The 18,574-nt window shown below is 44.4% G+C and overlaps 7 protein-coding genes and 6 non-coding genes across 13 annotated transcripts; 8 read left to right on the forward strand and 5 right to left on the reverse strand.

The window, feature by feature from the left end:
- Positions 1 to 267: 267 nt before the first annotated feature.
- Trnam-cau lies at positions 268 to 341 on the forward strand. The gene has a single exon. It is a non-coding gene; the product is annotated as a tRNA-Met (tRNA).
- A 4-nt stretch (positions 342 to 345) lies between these two features.
- Trnad-guc lies at positions 346 to 418 on the forward strand. The gene has a single exon. It is a non-coding gene; the product is annotated as a tRNA-Asp (tRNA).
- Positions 419 to 422: 4 nt separating this feature from the next.
- Trnaf-gaa lies at positions 423 to 495 on the forward strand. The gene has a single exon. It is a non-coding gene; the product is annotated as a tRNA-Phe (tRNA).
- Positions 496 to 2,387: 1,892 nt separating this feature from the next.
- Positions 2,388 to 5,329, forward strand: LOC111627227 (sodium/hydrogen exchanger 9B2-like). Its single transcript, XM_023370797.1, has 4 exons — positions 2,388 to 2,551; positions 4,258 to 4,585; positions 5,004 to 5,013; positions 5,058 to 5,329. The coding sequence occupies exons 1-4, from the start codon at positions 2,388 to 2,390 to the stop codon at positions 5,327 to 5,329; spliced, it is 774 nt and encodes a 257-aa protein (XP_023226565.1).
- Trnastop-uca lies at positions 3,861 to 3,933 on the forward strand. The gene has a single exon. It is a non-coding gene; the product is annotated as a tRNA-Sec (tRNA).
- Positions 5,330 to 5,677: 348 nt separating the features above from the next.
- On the reverse strand, positions 5,678 to 6,163 carry LOC111627228 (degV domain-containing protein MYPU_3590-like). Its single transcript, XM_023370798.1, has one exon. It carries the CDS (start codon positions 6,161 to 6,163, stop codon positions 5,678 to 5,680), a length of 486 nt encoding a protein of 161 aa, XP_023226566.1.
- A 146-nt stretch (positions 6,164 to 6,309) lies between these two features.
- LOC111627229 (uncharacterized oxidoreductase Mvan_2161-like) lies at positions 6,310 to 7,137 on the reverse strand. The gene is given in 1 exon segment (XM_023370799.1): positions 6,310 to 7,137. A coding segment is annotated over 1 exon segment (828 nt).
- A 128-nt stretch (positions 7,138 to 7,265) lies between these two features.
- On the forward strand, positions 7,266 to 8,213 carry LOC111627230 (NADP-dependent glyceraldehyde-3-phosphate dehydrogenase-like). Its single transcript, XM_023370800.1, has one exon. It carries the CDS (start codon positions 7,266 to 7,268, stop codon positions 8,211 to 8,213), a length of 948 nt encoding a protein of 315 aa, XP_023226568.1.
- A 1,305-nt stretch (positions 8,214 to 9,518) lies between these two features.
- On the forward strand, positions 9,519 to 10,685 carry LOC111627231 (S-adenosylmethionine synthase-like). Its single transcript, XM_023370801.1, is given in 1 exon segment — positions 9,519 to 10,685. A coding segment is annotated over 1 exon segment (1,161 nt). The 5' UTR covers positions 9,519 to 9,524.
- Position 10,686: 1 nt separating this feature from the next.
- Positions 10,687 to 11,943, reverse strand: LOC111627233 (serine--tRNA ligase-like; the record flags this gene model as incomplete). Its single annotated transcript, XM_023370802.1, is given in 1 exon segment — positions 10,687 to 11,943. A coding segment is annotated over 1 exon segment (1,257 nt), but the record flags the coding sequence as incomplete, so codon positions are not given.
- A 144-nt stretch (positions 11,944 to 12,087) lies between these two features.
- Positions 12,088 to 13,299, forward strand: LOC111627234 (uncharacterized AAA domain-containing protein YrvN-like). Its single transcript, XM_023370803.1, has one exon. The coding sequence runs from the start codon at positions 12,088 to 12,090 to the stop codon at positions 13,297 to 13,299; it is 1,212 nt and encodes a 403-aa protein (XP_023226571.1).
- A 4,421-nt stretch (positions 13,300 to 17,720) lies between these two features.
- Trnar-acg lies at positions 17,721 to 17,794 on the reverse strand. The gene has a single exon. It is a non-coding gene; the product is annotated as a tRNA-Arg (tRNA).
- Positions 17,795 to 17,801: 7 nt separating this feature from the next.
- On the reverse strand, positions 17,802 to 17,873 carry Trnac-gca. The gene has a single exon. It is a non-coding gene; the product is annotated as a tRNA-Cys (tRNA).
- Between the last annotated feature and the right edge of the window lie 701 nt (positions 17,874 to 18,574).

Genomic DNA, 18,574 nt, shown 5'->3' on the forward strand with positions numbered 1-18,574 from the left:
TTGCCGTTTTCGTCTTGTCCACCGAGTGCAAATATGTTTATGTCAGCCATCTTAATTGGGTTCCTTTTGTGATTGAGATCAAATTAGTGGTGCTCAACTTTGGTAAAAGAAGGAGTTCTATTCTTTCGCCATTATATACAATAAAACCGATCGTAGATCAATATCGCACTATCTTGGCTAGATAAAAACAATTAATTCCCACGTCAAAGATAGTGGTTTGCTTGTCTATTTGCTAAAATCTTATCGTATAATAACTCTGCCCTAAATGGCGGGGTGGAGCAGTGGTTAGCTCGTTGGGCTCATAATCCAAAGGTCGCAGGTTCGAATCCTGTCCCCCGCTCCCATGGTCTAGTGGTAAAGTGGTTAATACACCTCCCTGTCACGGAGGAAATCGCGGGTTCGATTCCCGTCTAGACCGCCACGGCTCTGTAGCTCAGTCGGTAGAGCAACGGATTGAAGCTCCGTGTGTCCCTGGTTCGATTCCTGGCGGAGCCACCATATCACTTCCCTCACTCCTTGAAACGCAGGGGGTGTTTTTTTTAAACAAATTGACCGTTTTACCAATATTTAGTTGGAGGTAAAACGCCCTAAATGAGTATTGAAAGCATTAATAAAATTCCCTACCGTGACAAAAAACTTCTGATCACTAAAGTTTGCTTAATGTTTAAAAAAATTAAAAACGCCCACAACATTTACGAAACCAAACTTAAACACTCCCACAACTTATCTGATTCGATGAGAAAACAAAATTTACTCAACATCAAAACAATGTCGATCTTTGAAACGATTTTGTCTTTGTTGCGACGGGATTACGTGCGCATTTTAGAGAAAGATTTTATTGAGATTGACCCCAATCCGCACTGATATTTACAACACTGATCCAAAACCACATACTACAAACTTAAGCACGAAGCAATCGACCAGTTCCTTTTTATGCTCTATGCTTAGCGAACGACTTGACTTAGTTACGGTGGAAGAAAAATTCGAGCTCAAACCGTATTTGTTTCTCAAAGGCGAACTAACTTGACCTTACGTGAGCGGCATGTCTGAGCCGGCTTGAATTAAGCGAAATTTGATCGATGATACTTTTGACGTTGATATTTTTATCCACGAAATTCCAATGATCGGGCACGGCGCAGGCAGTTCCTTTTTAAACATCGATAACTCCCATCAAATTAGCCAGAATTTCCAGACAAGTTTTCCACGTCCGATTCTTAGACACACTTACCACCGCAGCCAGTTTAACAACCGAAAGTTACGCTCGACGAAAATGATCGCCTTTGGCGTCAGGCGTACTTACGCGGGCAAAGCGCGGCCGATTGATTACGTTACTTACATCTTAACTCCGCATTTTTACTACCCGGTTAGTGAAAAAACGCTTTTGCCCGGTCAAGCACTGTACCTAAAATTTCCGAAAAAAATCGCGTTCAAAATCCCCCGGGAAGACGGGCATGGAGATCGGCGCTTTAACTTTAAAACTGGTAAATTGAAACGCAGTATCCCGATCACCCAGATCCAGTACAACCACATGTTCGTGGTGCCTTCAAAAATTGATCCTTGAAAACCTGCGCAAGTTTTAGCCAAGATTTACGTTCACAACGACGACGGCACATTGCCCACCTTTGATCATTTTGCTAACAGCGGTTTTTTGAAAACTTCGGCTCTAGCAAACAATCAAAAACTGGTTACTTACTTTGAAGGAAGTAAGCAACCGATTCAAACTAATTTGCGAACTAACCACGAAGCATTTACTTCCTTCTTAGTCGGTCGCATCTTAACTTTCCAGACCACCTTTTATGACTACCAAACTGGTCAAGTTAAAATCGGGAGCGGGCTAAAAGCTCAAATTGGCGACCAAGTGCCGTGAAACTTTCACGGCACCTACCAAAGAGAACTCGTGACTGGACTTAACGGCGTTTACACTCGTTTTGCACTCACTTACATTACCAAAATTGAAAAACCGATTCTAGACGCTTACCACGGACTAATTAGACTCTTGATTAACGAGTATTACTCTCCCAAGGACGAAGTTAAAAAAAGTCGTTATTTTCGACTGGAAAACCAAAAAATTCTTTCAGACTACCTTAAGCAAAAAGGGCGAACTTTAAACTTAGAAGTGCTTAGGCGGCTCAGTGAAAAGTAAACTGCTGAAACTGCTGGGGGCGTTAATCCCACTCGCTGTTTGCGTAGGCTCGCTGGCCTTAATTCTAGTCTTAGTTTACACAACCAAAAAAAGCGAACCTGATCGGCAGCAAAAGGAAAAACCGATCACCTTTAAACCGGGCGTTTTACCAGACTCAAACCGGGAGCTCTTCCCTAAAGTAACTAGTCAAGACTTTTACCGCCACCTAAGAATTTCCTCCTCGCAAGCGATTATCACCGAATCGATGGTGAGCGAGGTGATCGCTCACGTAGTCAGTCGAGTTGAAATCGGTAAGAAAGATCGTTTGTGGTACGGAGTTAACCAAATTAGCGCCCAAGAAGTGGTCGTTAGCTTTGAACTTGAGCGCGAAAAAAAGCGCACCAGTCGTACTTACCGCCTGCTAGTCATGTAGGTCTCGCCTAGGCAGACTGGTATAATTAAGACTATGAATGTTAAGAAAATGGTCTTTGAAAAATTGAAAACGCTGACAAACCAAAAATTTGATGAAAGTTCCGAAGTGCTGGCCATCGGCATTGATTCGCTTGATTTGGTAGAACTAATTACCGATGTTGAGGAACAACTTAAAATCGCAATTTCTGACCAAGAATTAGAAAGCATCAAAACGATTGACGACATTATCAAAACGATTGAGAAGAAACTTCCGGGCCGCAAGTAGACTCATGGTATCCAAACAATTTGTCGGCCGAAAAAAAGCCAATTTAATTAAACAAGCGATCGCGTTGATCAAAAAATCTGATAAGGTGGCGCTCTTTCACCACGTTTTTCCCGACGGAGATACGCTTTCTTGTTCGTACGGTCTGTGTTTAGCTTTAAAACTCCGCTTCCCTGAGAAAGATATTCGCGTGGTAGGCGATTTTAAGGCGCTCAGCGATCTGTATCCGTTTTTAAAACTCGCTAAGGAAAACTTCGTCAATAGCATTGACCAAAGTTGACTGGCAATTGTTGGTGACGTTGCCGTCTCAAATCGAGTTGCTCGGTTTGAAGAATATCAAAAAGCGGGTCAAAAAATTTGCTTTGACCACCACCAAAATAGTTTGGATTTTCGAGCCGATGTTTACATTCAAGATCCCCGGTACAGCGCGTCCACTTTACAAGCTTTTGAAATAATCGAAAGACTGAAAGTAAAACTTGATGAGCAAAGCAGTTTTTACTTATTAATCGGGATTTTAACCGACACGGGAAACTTCAGTTTTAGTTTAGCCGATCAAAAAGCTCCGCTCTATTATTCGGAGTTAGTTAAAAATGTCCGCGATAAAACGCTCGATTTTTTCTTTAAAAATTTCTACTCTAAAACTAAAGAATTGCTCCTAGCTCAGGGCGAATTTTTCCAACATGTTGATTTGCAAGGCAAAGTAGCCTACGGCGTGCTTGACCAAAAATTCGTTGAGAAATACCCCGAAATAGCTCCCAAACGTTTGTTGCCGCTCATCGCTAATGTCAAAGACTATCCTGTTTGACTACTCTTTGTCAGTCAAATTGACGAACAAACTAAACAAAGGTATTGAAAAATCAACTTCCGTTCTAACAGCGTTAACCTAGTTGAACTGGCTAACCGCTTTGAAGGAGGAGGTCACGCTCGCGCAGCCGGAGGCCGAGCACCAATCGAGCAAAGTCCGGCCAAAATAGTTCAAAAAATCAATAAACTACTTTTGGTGAGCAAAAAAGTCGCGCTAGACCAAAAATAAATTAAACCGATAGGGGTATAGTTCAATCGGTAGAACAACGGGCTTCAAACCCGTGTGTTGTGGGTTCGAGTCCTGCTACCCCTGCCATTTTTTTAACGGACTGCTAAAAACTATGGTTAACCCATTTGAATGACTTAGTCAGCACTACCAAAATTCGCCCGCGGGCGTTTTGCTAATCAGTTTAACGATTGATTTCATGTTGATAGCAACGAGCGGGTTAATAATCCACCATCTGTTAAAAAAGTGACGACTCGAAATTGTCGGATACTTAGCGATCGGCTTTATTTTAGGCAAGAGCGTTCTCAACCTCCTTAGTTACCCTCTGGTCGGCTCAAAAGGCACGAGTCAATTTGGCTCTGACCAGTTTGAATTTTTGGCCAATTTAAATTTGGGTTCCTACTTAATCAGTTTTGCCTTGGTAGTCGTGCTACTCAAAGCTGGCTTAGGGATTAGCGTCCAAGTACTACGCAAAACTTGGCGCGACAGTTTTTTGCTCAGTTTTATCCCTAATCTTTGTGAGGCGTTGGCGGTAACTGTTTTGAGCCACTTTTTGATCAAATTACCGTGGCTTGAATCCGTGATGCTCGGTTTCATTATTTCGGCCGTGTCTCCAGCCGTGGTCGTTCCTTCCATGCTCAGAATTGAAAAAGAGGGTTATGGCACCAAGCGCCACGTCAGCCAAATAGTTTTAACCGGAGCTAGTTTAGACGACATCGTTAGCATTACCGTCTTTGGAGCGACGATCGGAATTTGAGCCAAAGTGCACCAACTTTCTGACTTCCCCGTCGGCGGACTAATCAGTTTTTTGCCAACCTGACTGAGCGGAGTCGAGGAAATCATTCGCTTTGCCCTCGGTTTGCTGCTGGGACTTTTGCTGGGACTAGTTTTGGCAAAGTACTTTTTTAAAAGTGTTCACCAAAAATTTAGCGTCGCTATTTGCTTAGGTCTGCTCTTAGCAATGCTTTTTACCTTAAACCTTTGAGCGGGCGTTTTGCTAATCGCGGGAACAATCATGGTTGTCGCCGCCGGCTTTGCAATTAAAAATGTCAACCCATCTTTTGCTAAGCGGGCCGAAAAACCTCTCGACAAAGTCTGGGAAATTAGCAAAGTGCTGCTTTTTGTTTTAATCGCGGCTAAAATGGACATTCACCAAGCTGATGCTGGGCAAATTATTTGAATTTTGCCAGTCCTGCTGGTCGGTCTTTTAGCGTGCAGTTTAGGGGTAATGATTTCGTTAATTAAATCGCCCTTGAACCAAAAAGAGCGGGTTTTTTGCGTGCTGGCTTACCTACCAAAAGCGACTGTACAAGCCGCTCTAGGCGCGGTGCCACTGGCGTTAGTAAGTAACTCGGGTAACTTAGTTTTAATCGCCTACGCGACAACAATTTTGTCTTACGCAGTTTTTGCGATTCTAATTACCGCTCCGCTCGGTTTAGTGCTGGTTGAAAAAACTTACCGACAACTACTGGAAGTTGCTTAATTAATCGACCGTTTGACGGTGTGCTAAAACACCGGCCACGCCGGGACCAATGTGGTTAGCGATGACGGGCGGAAACAGTTTGACGTTGGTGATCGGTAAATACTTTTCAGCGATTTTTTTCAGATGATCAATTTCGGGATGGTTGCCGTGGTAGATGGAAAACTGGAAAGCAGGGCGTTGGCGGAACTCCTTAGTGATAATGCGAGTGATTTTTTCAAACGTTTTATCAAAAACGCGACCCTTACCAAACTTTTCTAATTTTCCGTGTTCTAAAGCGATGATCGGCACGATTTTAAGTAGCTTGGCCATTGACGCTAAACCGGGTGAAACGCGGCCGCCGCGAACTAGTCAAGTTAACGTCTTAGGAATCGCTAGGCCGAACTGCTGACTGGTTAGTTGCACCGCTGCCTGTTTGATTTTTTCCCACGGCTGACCTTGCTTAGCTAAACTTAAGAGAATTTCACAATCGGTTACGATTGAGTACCCGACCGCCTCCGAAGGGACGACAAAAACGTTAGGCATGGACGCGCTGTTGTTGATTAAGTTTTGGGTCTGAGCGGATAAATGTTTAGAAAGAGGGTAAATTAGCACGTAGTCGTACTTAGCAACCATTCTTTTGAGCGTCTTCTCAACTAAACCAAGCGGTGTCGTGGCAGTTTTAACTTGCATCTCAAGTTTGATCATGTTGTAATACTGCTCAGCTGTTAAATCAACGCCATCCAAATAATCTTTGCCGTCAATCGCGGCGATAATGGGTAAAAATCCCCATCCTCTCGCTTGAGCTTCCCTTTCGCTTAAGGCACAAGACGAATCGACAATAATCCCTAGTTTCATGGCGAGTTAATTATACTTAACCCCTTAAAATTAAGTGCGTTAAGTTGGTCTCTCATCGGTCAAAACGTTTAATGTCAGTCGTTTCAACTAACTTATTTAAAGTGTTTATCAAAAAGAAAGTCAGGTTTCTTTAATTCGGCCGCAGCTCAAGAATGACCAAGGTAAATTTGCTCAGCCTTATCGTAGTCGCCATGGTCAAGCGAATTAATTTTCTCCATTTGCTCGGCGGTTAAACTGAAATTATCGACTGTCAAGTTCTCAGCCATGCGCGTTCCGGACGAACTTTTCGGGATTAAAATTAAGCCGCTTTGGTAAACCCAGCGCAAAATTACCTGGGGAACGCTCCGCTTAATGTCTTGGGCTATGGCCGTTAAAATGGCGTTTTCACGGGCTGTCATCCGACCGTCTAAGTAAGATTTTAAGTTGGAATAACCAGTCACGGCGATGTCGTGTTCTTGACAAAATTTAACTAGTTCTTTCTGCTGAACGAGCGGTTGGAATTCAATTTGGTTGACAACTGGCTTGTGGTGTGCAATCGCCAAAATTTCCTCAAGGTGGTTAATCATAAAGTTGGAAACACCGATACTTTTCGTCAGTCCTAAGTCTTTGGCCTTTTCTAAGTAGCGGTAAGCCTGGACATTTTTACCTTTTACTGGTCAATGCAAAAGCAACAAATCAACATGCCTAACTTTCAGGCGTTCTAAGGACTGTCGCACCGATTTAATGAAAATCTCCTCGCTGTTGTAGTTGGGCAATCAAACTTTAGTGGTGATGAAAAGTTTGTGACGCTCTAATTTTTCAATCGCCTGTCCGATTTCGTACTCATTGTTATACACTTGCGCTGTATCAATGTGACGGTAACCAACTTCGTAAGCTTTCAAGACTAATTCGCGAGCCTGCTTGGGTTCAATTAACCAAGTTCCGTAACCGATTTGAGGCATTTTGTTGCCATCGCTTAACTTTATCAGTGTCATTTTGCCGCCTTTAAGATCAAACAAGTAGTTTCAAAGGTAATTTTAAACCTCTTGAAACAAAGTTAAACATCTAAAACGACTTTGCTTACCGCGCCTTGCCCAAGCGCGGTTGTATTAAAATTAGGTTGATGCTAAAAGGCGCGGCTTACATAAACGGGCAATTCGTTGAATCGGCAACTAAACTAACCATTGTCGGTGCTTTAAAACAAAAGCCAATTGGAACGGTTCCCCAGCTAAACGCTGAACAAATTAACTTGGCTTTTGAAGCAGCGTCGGCAGCTTTTAAAACTTGGTCGTTCACTGAATGGGAAAAACGAGCCAAAACGTTAAAACGGTTGGGCGAACTCTTAAAGGCCAACTCGGAAAAAATTGCCAAAACAATGGAGCAGGAGATCGCTAAACCGCTTGCTCAAGGTCAGCAAGAAGTGCAAAGATCAATCGAATACATTGACTTGACAATCGCGGCGTACCGGAAAATAAGGCGTAAAAAAGTGACCGTCGCAGGCAAAACCGCCACTATTTACCGCGTCCCGCTCGGCGTTGTTCTCGCTATCTCCCCTTTTAATTACCCGGTTAATTTGTCGCTCAGCAAAATCGTGCCAGCTTTATTAGCGGGCAACGCGGTCGTCTTCAAACCAGCCACCAACGGCTCGCTAGTCGGTTACATTTTAGCGACCTTGTTTGCTGATCTTGACCTACCGCCGGGCGTTTTTAATTTTTTGACCGGCTCAGGCAGTCAAATTGGCGACTTATTAACCCAGCATCCAGCCGTAAGTATGATCAGTTTCACGGGCGGTATCAAGGTCGGAAGGCGGATCGCCCAGCTAAGACCGCTCATTCCGATTGTGCTTGAGTTAGGCGGCAACGACGCGGCTTATGTTCGACATGACGCGGATTTAAAACTGGCGGCGCAGTCAATCGCCAAAGGAGCCTTTGGCTTTGCTGGTCAGCGGTGCACAGCGGTTAAAAGATTAATTGTCCACGCCGATGTTAAGAAGACTTTTGTGCCACTTTTAATCGAGGCCAGTCGCGAGTTGCCCACTCTGCCGCTAGTTAACACCGCTGCGGCCGACTGAGTCGTCAAACTGCTGGCTGAAGCGAATAACCGCGTTATCTTGGGCGGCAAAAGACGCGGTAACCAATTTGAAAACACGATCGTCGAGACTAGTCCCCGTAGTTTGGCCTGGAAAGAGGAAGCCTTTGGACCTTTGCTACCGCTGGTAATTTGCCAAAGCGATGACGAAGCGATCAAATTGATTAACCAGACCCACTACGGACTCCAAAATTCGCTGTACACGCGCGACACCAAATGGGCCCAAAGCGTGGCTCTCCAAATCGAGTCGGGCACCGTCAATATCAACGCCGCTTCTTCGCGCAGCCCCGACCAGTTTCCTTTTCTAGGCGTGAAAGATTCGGGCGTCGGCGTCCAGGGCGTTGAAGAGGCGCTCCTATCGATGACGCGCTATCTGAACGTGGTTGAATAATGAAACGAGCTTTGCTAATTGATCTTGACGGCACGCTGCTCAACGACCAAGATCAAATTAGCCTGTTTGACCAAAAAATGATTAACCAGGCTCGTCTGGCTGGTTGGCAAGTTTACTTAGTGACTGGTAAGTCACTGCAACACTCGTACCAGTTTTACCAACGTCTTGGTCTAGATTCCTGGTTCATTACTTCGGCTGGGCAAGTGATTAGTCGCCGCAAAAAAATTGTTTGGCAAAAGACAATCCCCTTTTCAGTGCTGAAAAAACTCTTCAATCAATCGCTCCTAACCGAGCATGTGGGCGATTTCATGGTCCAAACCTCGCAAGAGATTTTGGCCACAAACGCCGCTTCACCGCTGATTAGTCCGCTTTTTGGTCAAAAAATACCGGTTAAAAAAATTGCTTGAGACGAGGAATTTCAGGCGATCGGCTGCTACTTTACTTTTCAAAAACGCGCTGATTTAGATGTTTCAAAAATCACCCGGCGCTTAGCAAATCGTTATCAAAATGAGTTAGACTTCCACCCTTGGGAAATCTGGCCCGAAAAACTAATTATTCACGTCGTGCCCAGCCAAGTCACCAAGTACACCGCCTTTGTGAAAGTCAAGCAGTGGGACCAAATTTCTTACACGGTTGTTTTTGGTAACGGTCGCAACGACATCCCGCTTTTTAAAAAAGCCGACTTAAGTTACGCCATGCTGGGCTCGACGCCGGAAGTGATTTCTTACGCCACCCACGTCAGTAGTTTTGACCATAACCACAGCGGAGTCGGCCAGGAAATCCAAAAACTTTTAAAAAAATTGTTGTAATATTTTCGTTGTCTAAATGTCGTAGCGTTTGAAGAGCGCAAAACGGCAACTAGTTGCGGACTGTTTTTTTAAATTTAAGGATCAGGAGCAAAACATGGCAGGGCAAAAAATTTACCAACGTTTGTTTACCTCCGAATCAGTCGGAGCCGGGCACCCTGATAAAATGTGCGACCAAATTGCCGACGCGATTTTGGATGCTTGTCTCAAGGAAGACCCTAACAGTCGCACCGCGGTTGAAGTGGTCGCTTTTAAGCGCACCATCTTCGTTTGTGGGGAAATTAAGACCCACGCCAAACTTAACTACCGGGAAATCGTCGAAAAAACTATCCAGCCGCTTGGCTACACCCAGGATGACTTTACGATCATTATTAGCGTCAACCGCCAATCGCTTGACATTCAAGCGAGCGTTGATAAAAAAAATGGTCAAATTGGAGCCGGTGACCAAGGGATTAAATTTGGCTACGCTTCGCGCGAAACTCCGGAAATGATGCCTTTACCGATCGTGATTGCTCACGAATTACTTAAAACGGCCGAAAAACTGCGCCAAAAGAAGCAGTTTCCGCACGCCAAAGCGGACATGAAGTCGCAAGTTAGCATCGACTACGCCCAAACTCCTTTTAAGTTGGACACAGTCGTGATCTCGATTCAACACGAACACGATTGCGATCTCAAAAAGTTTAAGCAGTTCATTAAAGAAAAAATTATCTGGCCCGTCGCTAAACGTTACCGTCTTAACACCGACTGCAAAATGCTAATCAACCCGGCCGGCAAATTCACGATCGGCGGGACTTTTGCCGACACTGGTTTAACTGGTCGGAAAATAATCGTTGACACTTACGGAGGCAAAGGCCGTCACGGCGGTGGTTCTTTCTCGGGTAAGGACTACACCAAGATGGACCGATCGGGAGCTTACGCCGCTCGTTGAATCGCCAAAAACATTGTCGCGGCCGACTTAGCCGACGAAGTAGAAACCCAAATTTCTTACGCGATCGGAGTCAACCAACCAGTTTCGGTTAGTTTAGAAACTTTCGGCACCCACAAAGAAGATCCGGCGTTAATTCTAAAAGCCGTTAAAAAGGTTTTTGATCTCTCGCCCTCGGGAATAATTGAAAAACTAGAACTCAGAAAACCGATCTACCAGAGTCTGGCGACTTACGGTCACTTCGGACGACTTGATTTAAAAAATCTGACTTGGGAAAAAACCGACCAAGTTGAAAAATTAAAAAAGGTCATTAAGACTTTGAAGAGAGCTTAATTTCTTTGGTACCAAAGTAAGCGTGCAACGCCGAGGGCAGTTTAATTTTTCCGTCCACTTGGTGGTTTTCGATTAAAGCTGCCAAAGTGCGGTCAAGCGCTAAAGCTGAGCCGTTGATCGTTCACGCGTAATACTTTTCTCCGTCGGCGGTTTTGCCCCGAATTAGACTGCGACGAGCTTGAAAATCGCGGCAAAGCGATACCGAGGAAATTTCGCGGTAGGTTTTTTCGGAAGGCAACCAAACTTCAAAGTCAATCGTTTTGCTAGCCGCAAAGCCAAGGTCGCCAGTCGAAAGTAGCACCTGCCGGTAAGGAAGTTCTAATTTCTCCAAAAGTCGAGCGACTTGGTCAACCACGCTTTGAAAAACGGCCGGTCCATCGGCCGGGGAAGTGATCGCGACCAGTTCCACTTTGTGGAACTGGTGACCGCGGATTAAACCGCGCGTGTCGCGGCCACCTGAGCCGGCTTCAGCCCGAAAGCAAGGCGAGTAAGCGGTTAATTTAATCGGCTCGGACAAATCCAAAATTTGTTGACTGTAGTAGCCAATTAGGCTAACCTCACTAGTCGGGATAAGGTACCAACTGCGGTCGGCGATTTTAAAAAGATCATCGGCGAACTTAGGTAGTTGACCACTGCCGTACATGGTTTTTTCGTTAACTAACAAAGGCAAGTTTAACTCTCGAAAACCGCTTGACAAGTGAAAGTCAAGCATCAGATTGCCGCACGCTCGGATTAAACGAGCGCCCCAATCTAGGTAAGTTCAAAAGCGGGCTCCGACCATTCGAGCCGAATTAACAAAGTCAAAAAGATTTTTTTCGACGCCGAGTTCGTAGTGCGGTACAACCGAACGCGAAAAATCAAACCTACTCGGTGCCCAAGTTTTGAGAACTTGGTTGCTGCTCTGATCGGGCCCAACTGGCACGTCTTGCTCGGGTAAATTCGGAACACTCGCCATTAAATGGTTTAAAGTTTGCTCAACTTGGTTAACTTTTTCCTTAGCAGTTTCGATTGTCTTTTTAAGTTGACTAACTTGCTCAATAATTTGGTCTTTAGCGCTTTGGTCGCTTTTGCTCAGCGCAGCAAAACGTTTACTTAAAACGTTCCGATCAGCCTCTTTTTTTTGAAGATCCGTCAGAATTTGCGAACGTTCACGCGCCAAGGTTGCGATTTGGTTAAGAGTCTCGCGATCAAAACCTCTCGTTGCCAATTTGTCTTGTACTAGTTGCAAATTCTCGGTGATCGTTTTTAAAGAAAGCATACGTCAATTATACCGAGTGAATTTGACGAACCTGTTTTTGTCCGTAGCGCTGAAAACATGTCTCAGCGCGCGTAGTATGATTGGTTTATGGGAAAAAACGGCCTTAACATCAGCGACTTACTGAGCCCGAAATTAATTTCAGAAATGGGCGGTTTAGAGACTATGCTCGGTGAGCGGTACTCGCTAATTAAACAAATTGTGGACCATAAATTTGCGCCTTCTTTGTTGCTCTACGGACCCCCAGGAGTGGGTAAAACTACCTTGGCGCTGGCGCTGGCCCGTGAGTTAAAACTGACCTACCACGTTTTTAACTCGGCCCTTGATAAAAAGCACGCGTTGGAAAAAATTATCCAAGCCTCGCGGGAAAAACAAATGTCAATCTTGATCGTTGAAGAAATCCACCGGATTAATCGTGACCGCCAAGACATCATTCTCCAAGCGCTTGATCAAGAAAAATTGTTGCTTTTTGCTACCACGACCGAAAACCCTTTTTTCGTAGTTAATCCCGCTCTTAGAAGTCGGGTCCAAATCATCGAAGTTCATCCGCTCGGTTGGCAGCAAATTTTGCGTGTTTTAAAAACCGCCGTCCAAAAAATTGCGGCGGTACAAAAAATCCAATTTGCTGATCAAGCGCTGGAATTAGTGGCTAAGGCTAGCAACGGCGATTTACGCTACGCGCTCAAAACGATTGAACTGGCCGCCCGACTTTTCCCCAAAAAACGTTTAATTAACCCCGCCACAATGGCCGGTATTTTTAACTCAACCCATCTCACGGGCGCTCACTACGGCGATCAGCACTACGATCTTCTATCGGCCTACCAAAAATCGGTTCGTGGCAGCGACGTAGACGCCAGTCTCTACTACTTAGCCCGACTTTTAGCGAACGGCGATCACCAAGCTTTGATGCGTAGGATGCTCGTCACGGCTTACGAAGACATTGGCCTAGCTAACCCAATCATCGCCGTCAAAGTCAAAACTGCCACCGACTGTTTTCGCCAACTCGGTTTGCCCGAAGGCATGATTCCGCTCGGGCTGGTGACGATCGAAATGGCGCTAAGCGAAAAATCTAACAGCGGCTACTTGGCAATTAAAAAGGCCTACCAGGTGGTCACCAAGGGCGGTCAGGCGCACTCGGTGCCAATTCACCTCAGAGACGCGCACTACAAATCAGCCGCTAAGCTTGGTCATGGCCAAGGGTATCTTTACCCCCATAACTTCCCCAGCCACTTTACTGAGCAAAGTTATCTGCCAAAAGAACTTTTAGAGAAACGGTTTTTTCAAATTGATCGTTCAAACTTATACGAACGTAAATTAGCTGAGTTGTACGAAAGATTTACCAAAAAAACTAAATCTTAAGGTCGGGATTATCGCTGATGTAGCCGTAGATTTGTTGCTGATAAATTTGTTTAGACCGGTTAACTTGGCGTTGGTTTTGGTAAGTTCAACCGATCAGCGGCAGTTTGATCTGTTTAAAAGTTTTGATGTAACGCCTAGAGTTAAGTAGCTGAAAAGGCGCGTGCAAATAATCAAAGTTAGCGTTAGACAATTTGGCTAAATCGCTGATGCGGTTAAACAAGAAACCCTTTTTAAAGCGGGGCGGCAACTGGAGAATCTTTTTTTGTAAATCAGTGTCAAAACTGGAGACGATGATTTCAGCCGCTAAATTTTTTCAACTTTTGATTTTGTCAAAAATAATCTTAATTTCCTGGGAGCTGTAGTGGTCAGGCTTAATTTCAACGTTGATTAAGCGGTAATCTTGACCCAACTTAGTCATAAAATCATCTAACAAAAGCGGGGTAAACTCGGGCTGATTTAGAAAAAAATCGATCCGTTTAATTTCCGCAAAACTTAAGTTTTTCACCCGGCGCGGATCATTAGCGATGCGGTAAAAATCTTCGTCGTGAAAAATTAAAACTTGGTTGTCGCGGGTTAATCGAACATCAAACTCAACCGCTTGGCAAAACTCAAGCGAGTTTTGGAAATCAACGGCCCGGTTTTCCCTTTTTCCCGAGCGGAACCCGCGGTGAGCAATTAGGTAAGCCATTAGCTAGGTCGGTATCCGATCCACTCGTCAAGAGTTTCATAGTGCTCTGCTAAAGCGTCGTACCAACCTAAAACATGCCGAACATTTTCATTTTCATAAACATGGTGTTTGACGTAGGGAAGTCATTTTTTAGTGTGTCGGTAAGCGACTAACGAATCGCCCTGAGATTGAAAGTGGTAAACATTTTTAAACGTAGCTAACTTTTGGCGACTAATGAAAGTTTTGATCGGTCAGCGCTGGAGATAAAAAACGAGTAAGAGCGGTAAGTAAGCTAGTCAAATAAAGATCCAAATTTGCCGGTACCCGAGTCATATCACGTTTTTAAAAAATGAAAAATAACCCGCGTCAACGATAAATTTATCGGCTTGCCGATTACCAAAGCGGTCAATAAAACGGTAAACAGTGGCGCCGCCCATCGACTCGCCATAAACGATCAGTTTGGACGGACGCAAACGTTGCTTAACAAAGTCGGCCACGTCTTTGAGAAGTTCGGCCTCTTTTTTTCCGAGCGTGGTTTTGCCAAACCGACGCGAATCGCTCCAGCCGTAATTGTCGTAGGCGATCACGCTGTAATTACGCGAATTCCAGTACTCAACCAGTCGCAAAGCGCTGCAGTGGTTGCTAACCAAACCGTTGACAAAAATGACGATTTGAGAACTTTTTCCGTGGCGATAAAGTTTTAGATCACCAAAGCGAGTTGGAATGGTTTGAAAAGGGCGTTCAAAATCAGTTAAGTTAGGTAGTTTTAAACCGCGTTCGATTAACTTCTCCTTTTCCCAATTTAAAACCGAGCGGTGAGTGACTTTTCGGTAAGCTAAACACCGGACGCGAATTCAAACGTAAAGAGTGATCATGGCTAAATTTTCCCACGCTTAACGCTTTGCTTTTCAAAAAGATGCTCATCGGTTTCACGAGTTAAGTAATCTTGCTCACGGAAGAAAAAGGCGATGATGAGCAATGAAACGGCGACTGCGATTGACATGACCAGCCAAACGAGAAAACCTTCGGCGCCAAAAACAACCGTTTTAGATAGGAAGGCGTTAATTTGGAAAAAAATTACCCCGCCGATCCCGTACGTCACCGAGTTGAAAATCACAAACACGGTCGGACGGGTGTTAAGAGTTGAAAGTCGCGAGACAAATTCGTAACCTAGCAAAATTGTCATCGTCGCCACACAAGCCTCAGCTACTCCGCCGAGCAGGTCAATCACCAGAGGATCCAAACCTTTGACTAGGTAAACGGTAGTCCCGATCATCAGTCAACTCAAAGAAGAGAAGGCCGCGATTAAAAGGAGCATTTTCTTGAGTGAAAAACGACCGATAATTTTCAGCATCACAAAGGCAAACAAAACCCGTGGCAAAGTTGAAAAAATCTTCTGGTAACCGATGTGCTGGACATTTTTAACCGCCTGGGCGGTTTTGGTTAAATTTTCGACCGTGTTAACCCAAATGGAATTAAAAGCTTGGATGGTGCCGATCATCAAAGTGAAGGCCAGTAAACCGATTAAAAACGACTTTTTAAAAACAATGTCTTTCCAAACCAGTTTTTGGTTGATGACGTTGGAATACTCAACTTCCTTAATTTTACGTTCGCTCAGTTGGCGACTAACGTGCGATTCGCTGAAGACGTTGTTAGGCATTAAAAACGCCAAAACTAGCGCTAAAAGCACCAGCGATGCGCCAACGATGTAGTAGGGGGTTCCGCTTGCGTAAGCAATATTCTTAGCGTGAAAATTAAAGTGGAAGTAGATCTGAGTCATGAAAAGCGACCCAACTCCGGCGCCCACCTCGTAAAAACCGCGAACAAACGCAATTTTAACGTTGCTTTTCCGAGCTACCGACGTTGCCCAAGGGTCGAGAGCGGTGCGATAACCGTAGCCAAAGGCAAAAATGGGCGTGAAAACCACGATTAAAAGCAAAAGCGACGAAGCTAACGGCGCCAAGGTCATTAGAGCAAGCGCAAAAATTAACACTAGTGGTAAAACAATCAGACGGTAATTTTTGCGTTTGTTGACGGCCAAAATAACTAATGGCCCCGAGACGAAAGCGGCAAATAGACCGCCGCCAGCAAAAATCAGTCCCTCCAACTTAAAAGCTCAGTTAATCCGGGCGTCGTAATACTGCACTAGATTGCTGTCTTGATCGGAACTGATTAAAGAGTCAAGTTGCTGGTAAAAAGATTCGGTGGAGTCGACTCCGTAATCTTTAAACACGATTAAAATTTCTTGACCGCTCAAAGATGTGAAACTGACTTGCCCGCTAGTTAAGTCATTAACTAGGCGACCGTTAAACAAAATGACTTTTTGGATAAACCACTCTAAGTCGTAAAGCAAGGCCGAGGTCAATCCCACTATGACCCAGAAAGTTATTAGGATAAAGGTGGCTCGACGTTTTTGCTGACGTAAATCCATGGGGCCTACCCATTATATCGTCCGGGCTAGATTAGCGAAAAAATTAGACCCATTTTTCCACTAACGCGAGTGCCTCTTTGCGAACTTCCTCCAAACTTTTGTAGTTGGTGTCAATCCGATGGTAATTGATTTTTAGCTTCAAAAAAATGTCCTGCATGAACTCGTCGTACTGGGTCAAAATCTTGCGGAAAAAATCTTGGTTGGCTTGGAAATGTTTGAGCTCGGCCGAACGACCCCGCTCTAAAACCCTTTTTTGAAAAGTGCGGAAATTCAAGGTCAGTAAAATGTATAGTTTGGGCACCCCGAATTTACGGACTAATTCCTCCACTTCAGCGACTCACAAGTCGTACCAATAGGCAAAACTAGTTTTGGGCAAAGTGTTGCGCGCGAAAATAGGCGCCTCAAAAATTGAGCGGTCTAAGACGTGCGCTTTGTGGGCACGAGCGTGATTTTCGTACTTCATTTTCCGCAGTTTCAAAAAGTAAAACTCGATTACTTCCGGGTGAACATTTTTTTTCGAGTAACTAGCCTCAAGCAAAATTTTCAAAATTGGGTCGTCTTCATCAATTTCGTTGACAAATTCAAAGGGTAGTGACTCGGTTAAAGTTGTTTTACCGGCCGCAATCGGTCCGCCGATTACGATCAAATTAGCTAGTTTCATTTTAGTCCTCGTTTGGTTAACTCTTCTAAGACTACGTTGGCGATTTGCTCGACGCTGAGATGGTCGGTCTTAATTTCAAGGTAGTTTACGCCGTAGTCGGCAAAACTACTGAGCATGTGGGTGCGGTAACTTTTGTGCAATTTTTTAAAGTAACGGCGGTTGGCACGGTAGTTACTAACTTCCACGTAGCGGTCGCGCGCAAAGAGACGTTTTTTAAAAGTTCGTCAGGAACAAGTTAGCAGAATGTAAAGTTTGGGCAAGCCAACTTTTAAAGCCAAATTATCTCAGCAATTGGTTCACAGCGCTTGGTAGTACTGAAAATCACGCGGCGACTTGAGTAAAATTTTGGCAAAAAGTAAATCCTCTAAAATAGACCGGTCAAAAGCGTGGGTCTTAGGTTGGTTAGCCAATTCTTGGTACTTATCAAAACGTTTGAAAAGCATGTCAAATTGAAACACTTGGGCGGCCAATTTATCGCCGCGGTAAAGTCCCGCCAACAAAATTTCTTGGAGTTGATCATTTTTGATTAACTCCGGCACAACTTTAAAAGGTAAAGCATCAAGCAAAGCGGTTTTGCCAACGGCAATCGGGCCGCCGACAACTAAACAATTCGCTATTTTGTGCATTTACTTCCTAAATTTTGGGCGTCAAAAGACGTATGGCGCGCCCAGAAGGACTTGAACCCTCAACCTCTTGGGCCGTAACCAAGCACTCTATCCAATTGAGCTACGGGCGCAGTTTGGAGGCACCAACCGGATTCGAACCGGCATTCAAGGTTTTGCAAACCTCAGCCTTGGCCATTTGGCTATGGTGCCCTGTCAGACCTAAATTATACATGGTCTGTATATATAATGATACTACCATGGTGCACCAAATTTTTATTGCTGTAATCATCGCACTTTTTATCGCTTTTGAAGTTTACGTTCTAGGCAAAAAAATTTCGTTAACCAACAATTTATTCATCAATAACGAAAGTGCGGTTTGATCGTTAGGCGCAACGACCTACTTAGGATGCACATTTTTAGCTTTTTTGCCTTTTGCTTGAATAACGCCCAACATCGTTTACTTGATCATAATTTTTGTCGCCAAAGATTTCCTAATTTTCTCCTACATTTTTGTCGGCAAAGTCCGTCTCCGGCTGGCCAGCATTGACTACCAAACGCTTTTTTTTATTCTGCTGGCCGCCCTGACGATTTTACTTTTTTATAACTTCGTAGTCCAAAGAGAAATTGTGGCGGGTCCCGAAACTAGTCGCTTTAATTTTTTTGGCTTTCTCTGGGGATGAACTCAAACCGTCTTGAGCAGTGTCAGTGCCTTAAGTTTAGAATTTGTGAAAAAATGGATCGTCGGATTTTTGGCTTTAAGCGTAGTGGTTAGCGCAGTCGGGGCCCTAGTGATGCGTTTTTCCCGCCAAAGAAACTTGGGAGACTACTTAATTAGTTGGTTACTAACTTTTTTGATGGTGATCTTTTTTAATTTCAACGGGAAAGTTGAAAATTTGCTCGGTGTTTACCTA

This window comes from Centruroides sculpturatus, unplaced genomic scaffold, assembly GCF_000671375.1.
Source record: "Centruroides sculpturatus isolate CEXI.00-Female unplaced genomic scaffold, Cexi_2.0 scaffold597, whole genome shotgun sequence".
Taxonomy (NCBI): domain Eukaryota; kingdom Metazoa; phylum Arthropoda; class Arachnida; order Scorpiones; family Buthidae; genus Centruroides; species Centruroides sculpturatus.

What these genes read in the sequence shown, in the direction of transcription:
- LOC111627234 (XM_023370803.1), top strand. Translation starts at nt 12,088, where the DNA reads ATGGGCGGTTTAGAGACTATGCTCGGTGAGCGGTACTCGCTAATTAAA.
- LOC111627228 (XM_023370798.1), bottom strand. Translation starts at nt 6,163, where the DNA reads ATGAAACTAGGGATTATTGTCGATTCGTCTTGTGCCTTAAGCGAAAGG.
- LOC111627227 (XM_023370797.1), top strand. Translation starts at nt 2,388, where the DNA reads ATGGTGAGCGAGGTGATCGCTCACGTAGTCAGTCGAGTTGAAATCGGT. An exon ending in ACTTACCGCCTGCTAGTCAT is followed by an intron (nt 2,552 to 4,257) that starts GTAGGTCTCGCC and finishes CTACTTAATCAG; the next exon opens with TTTTGCCTTGGTAGTCGTGC.
- LOC111627230 (XM_023370800.1), top strand. Translation starts at nt 7,266, where the DNA reads ATGCTAAAAGGCGCGGCTTACATAAACGGGCAATTCGTTGAATCGGCA.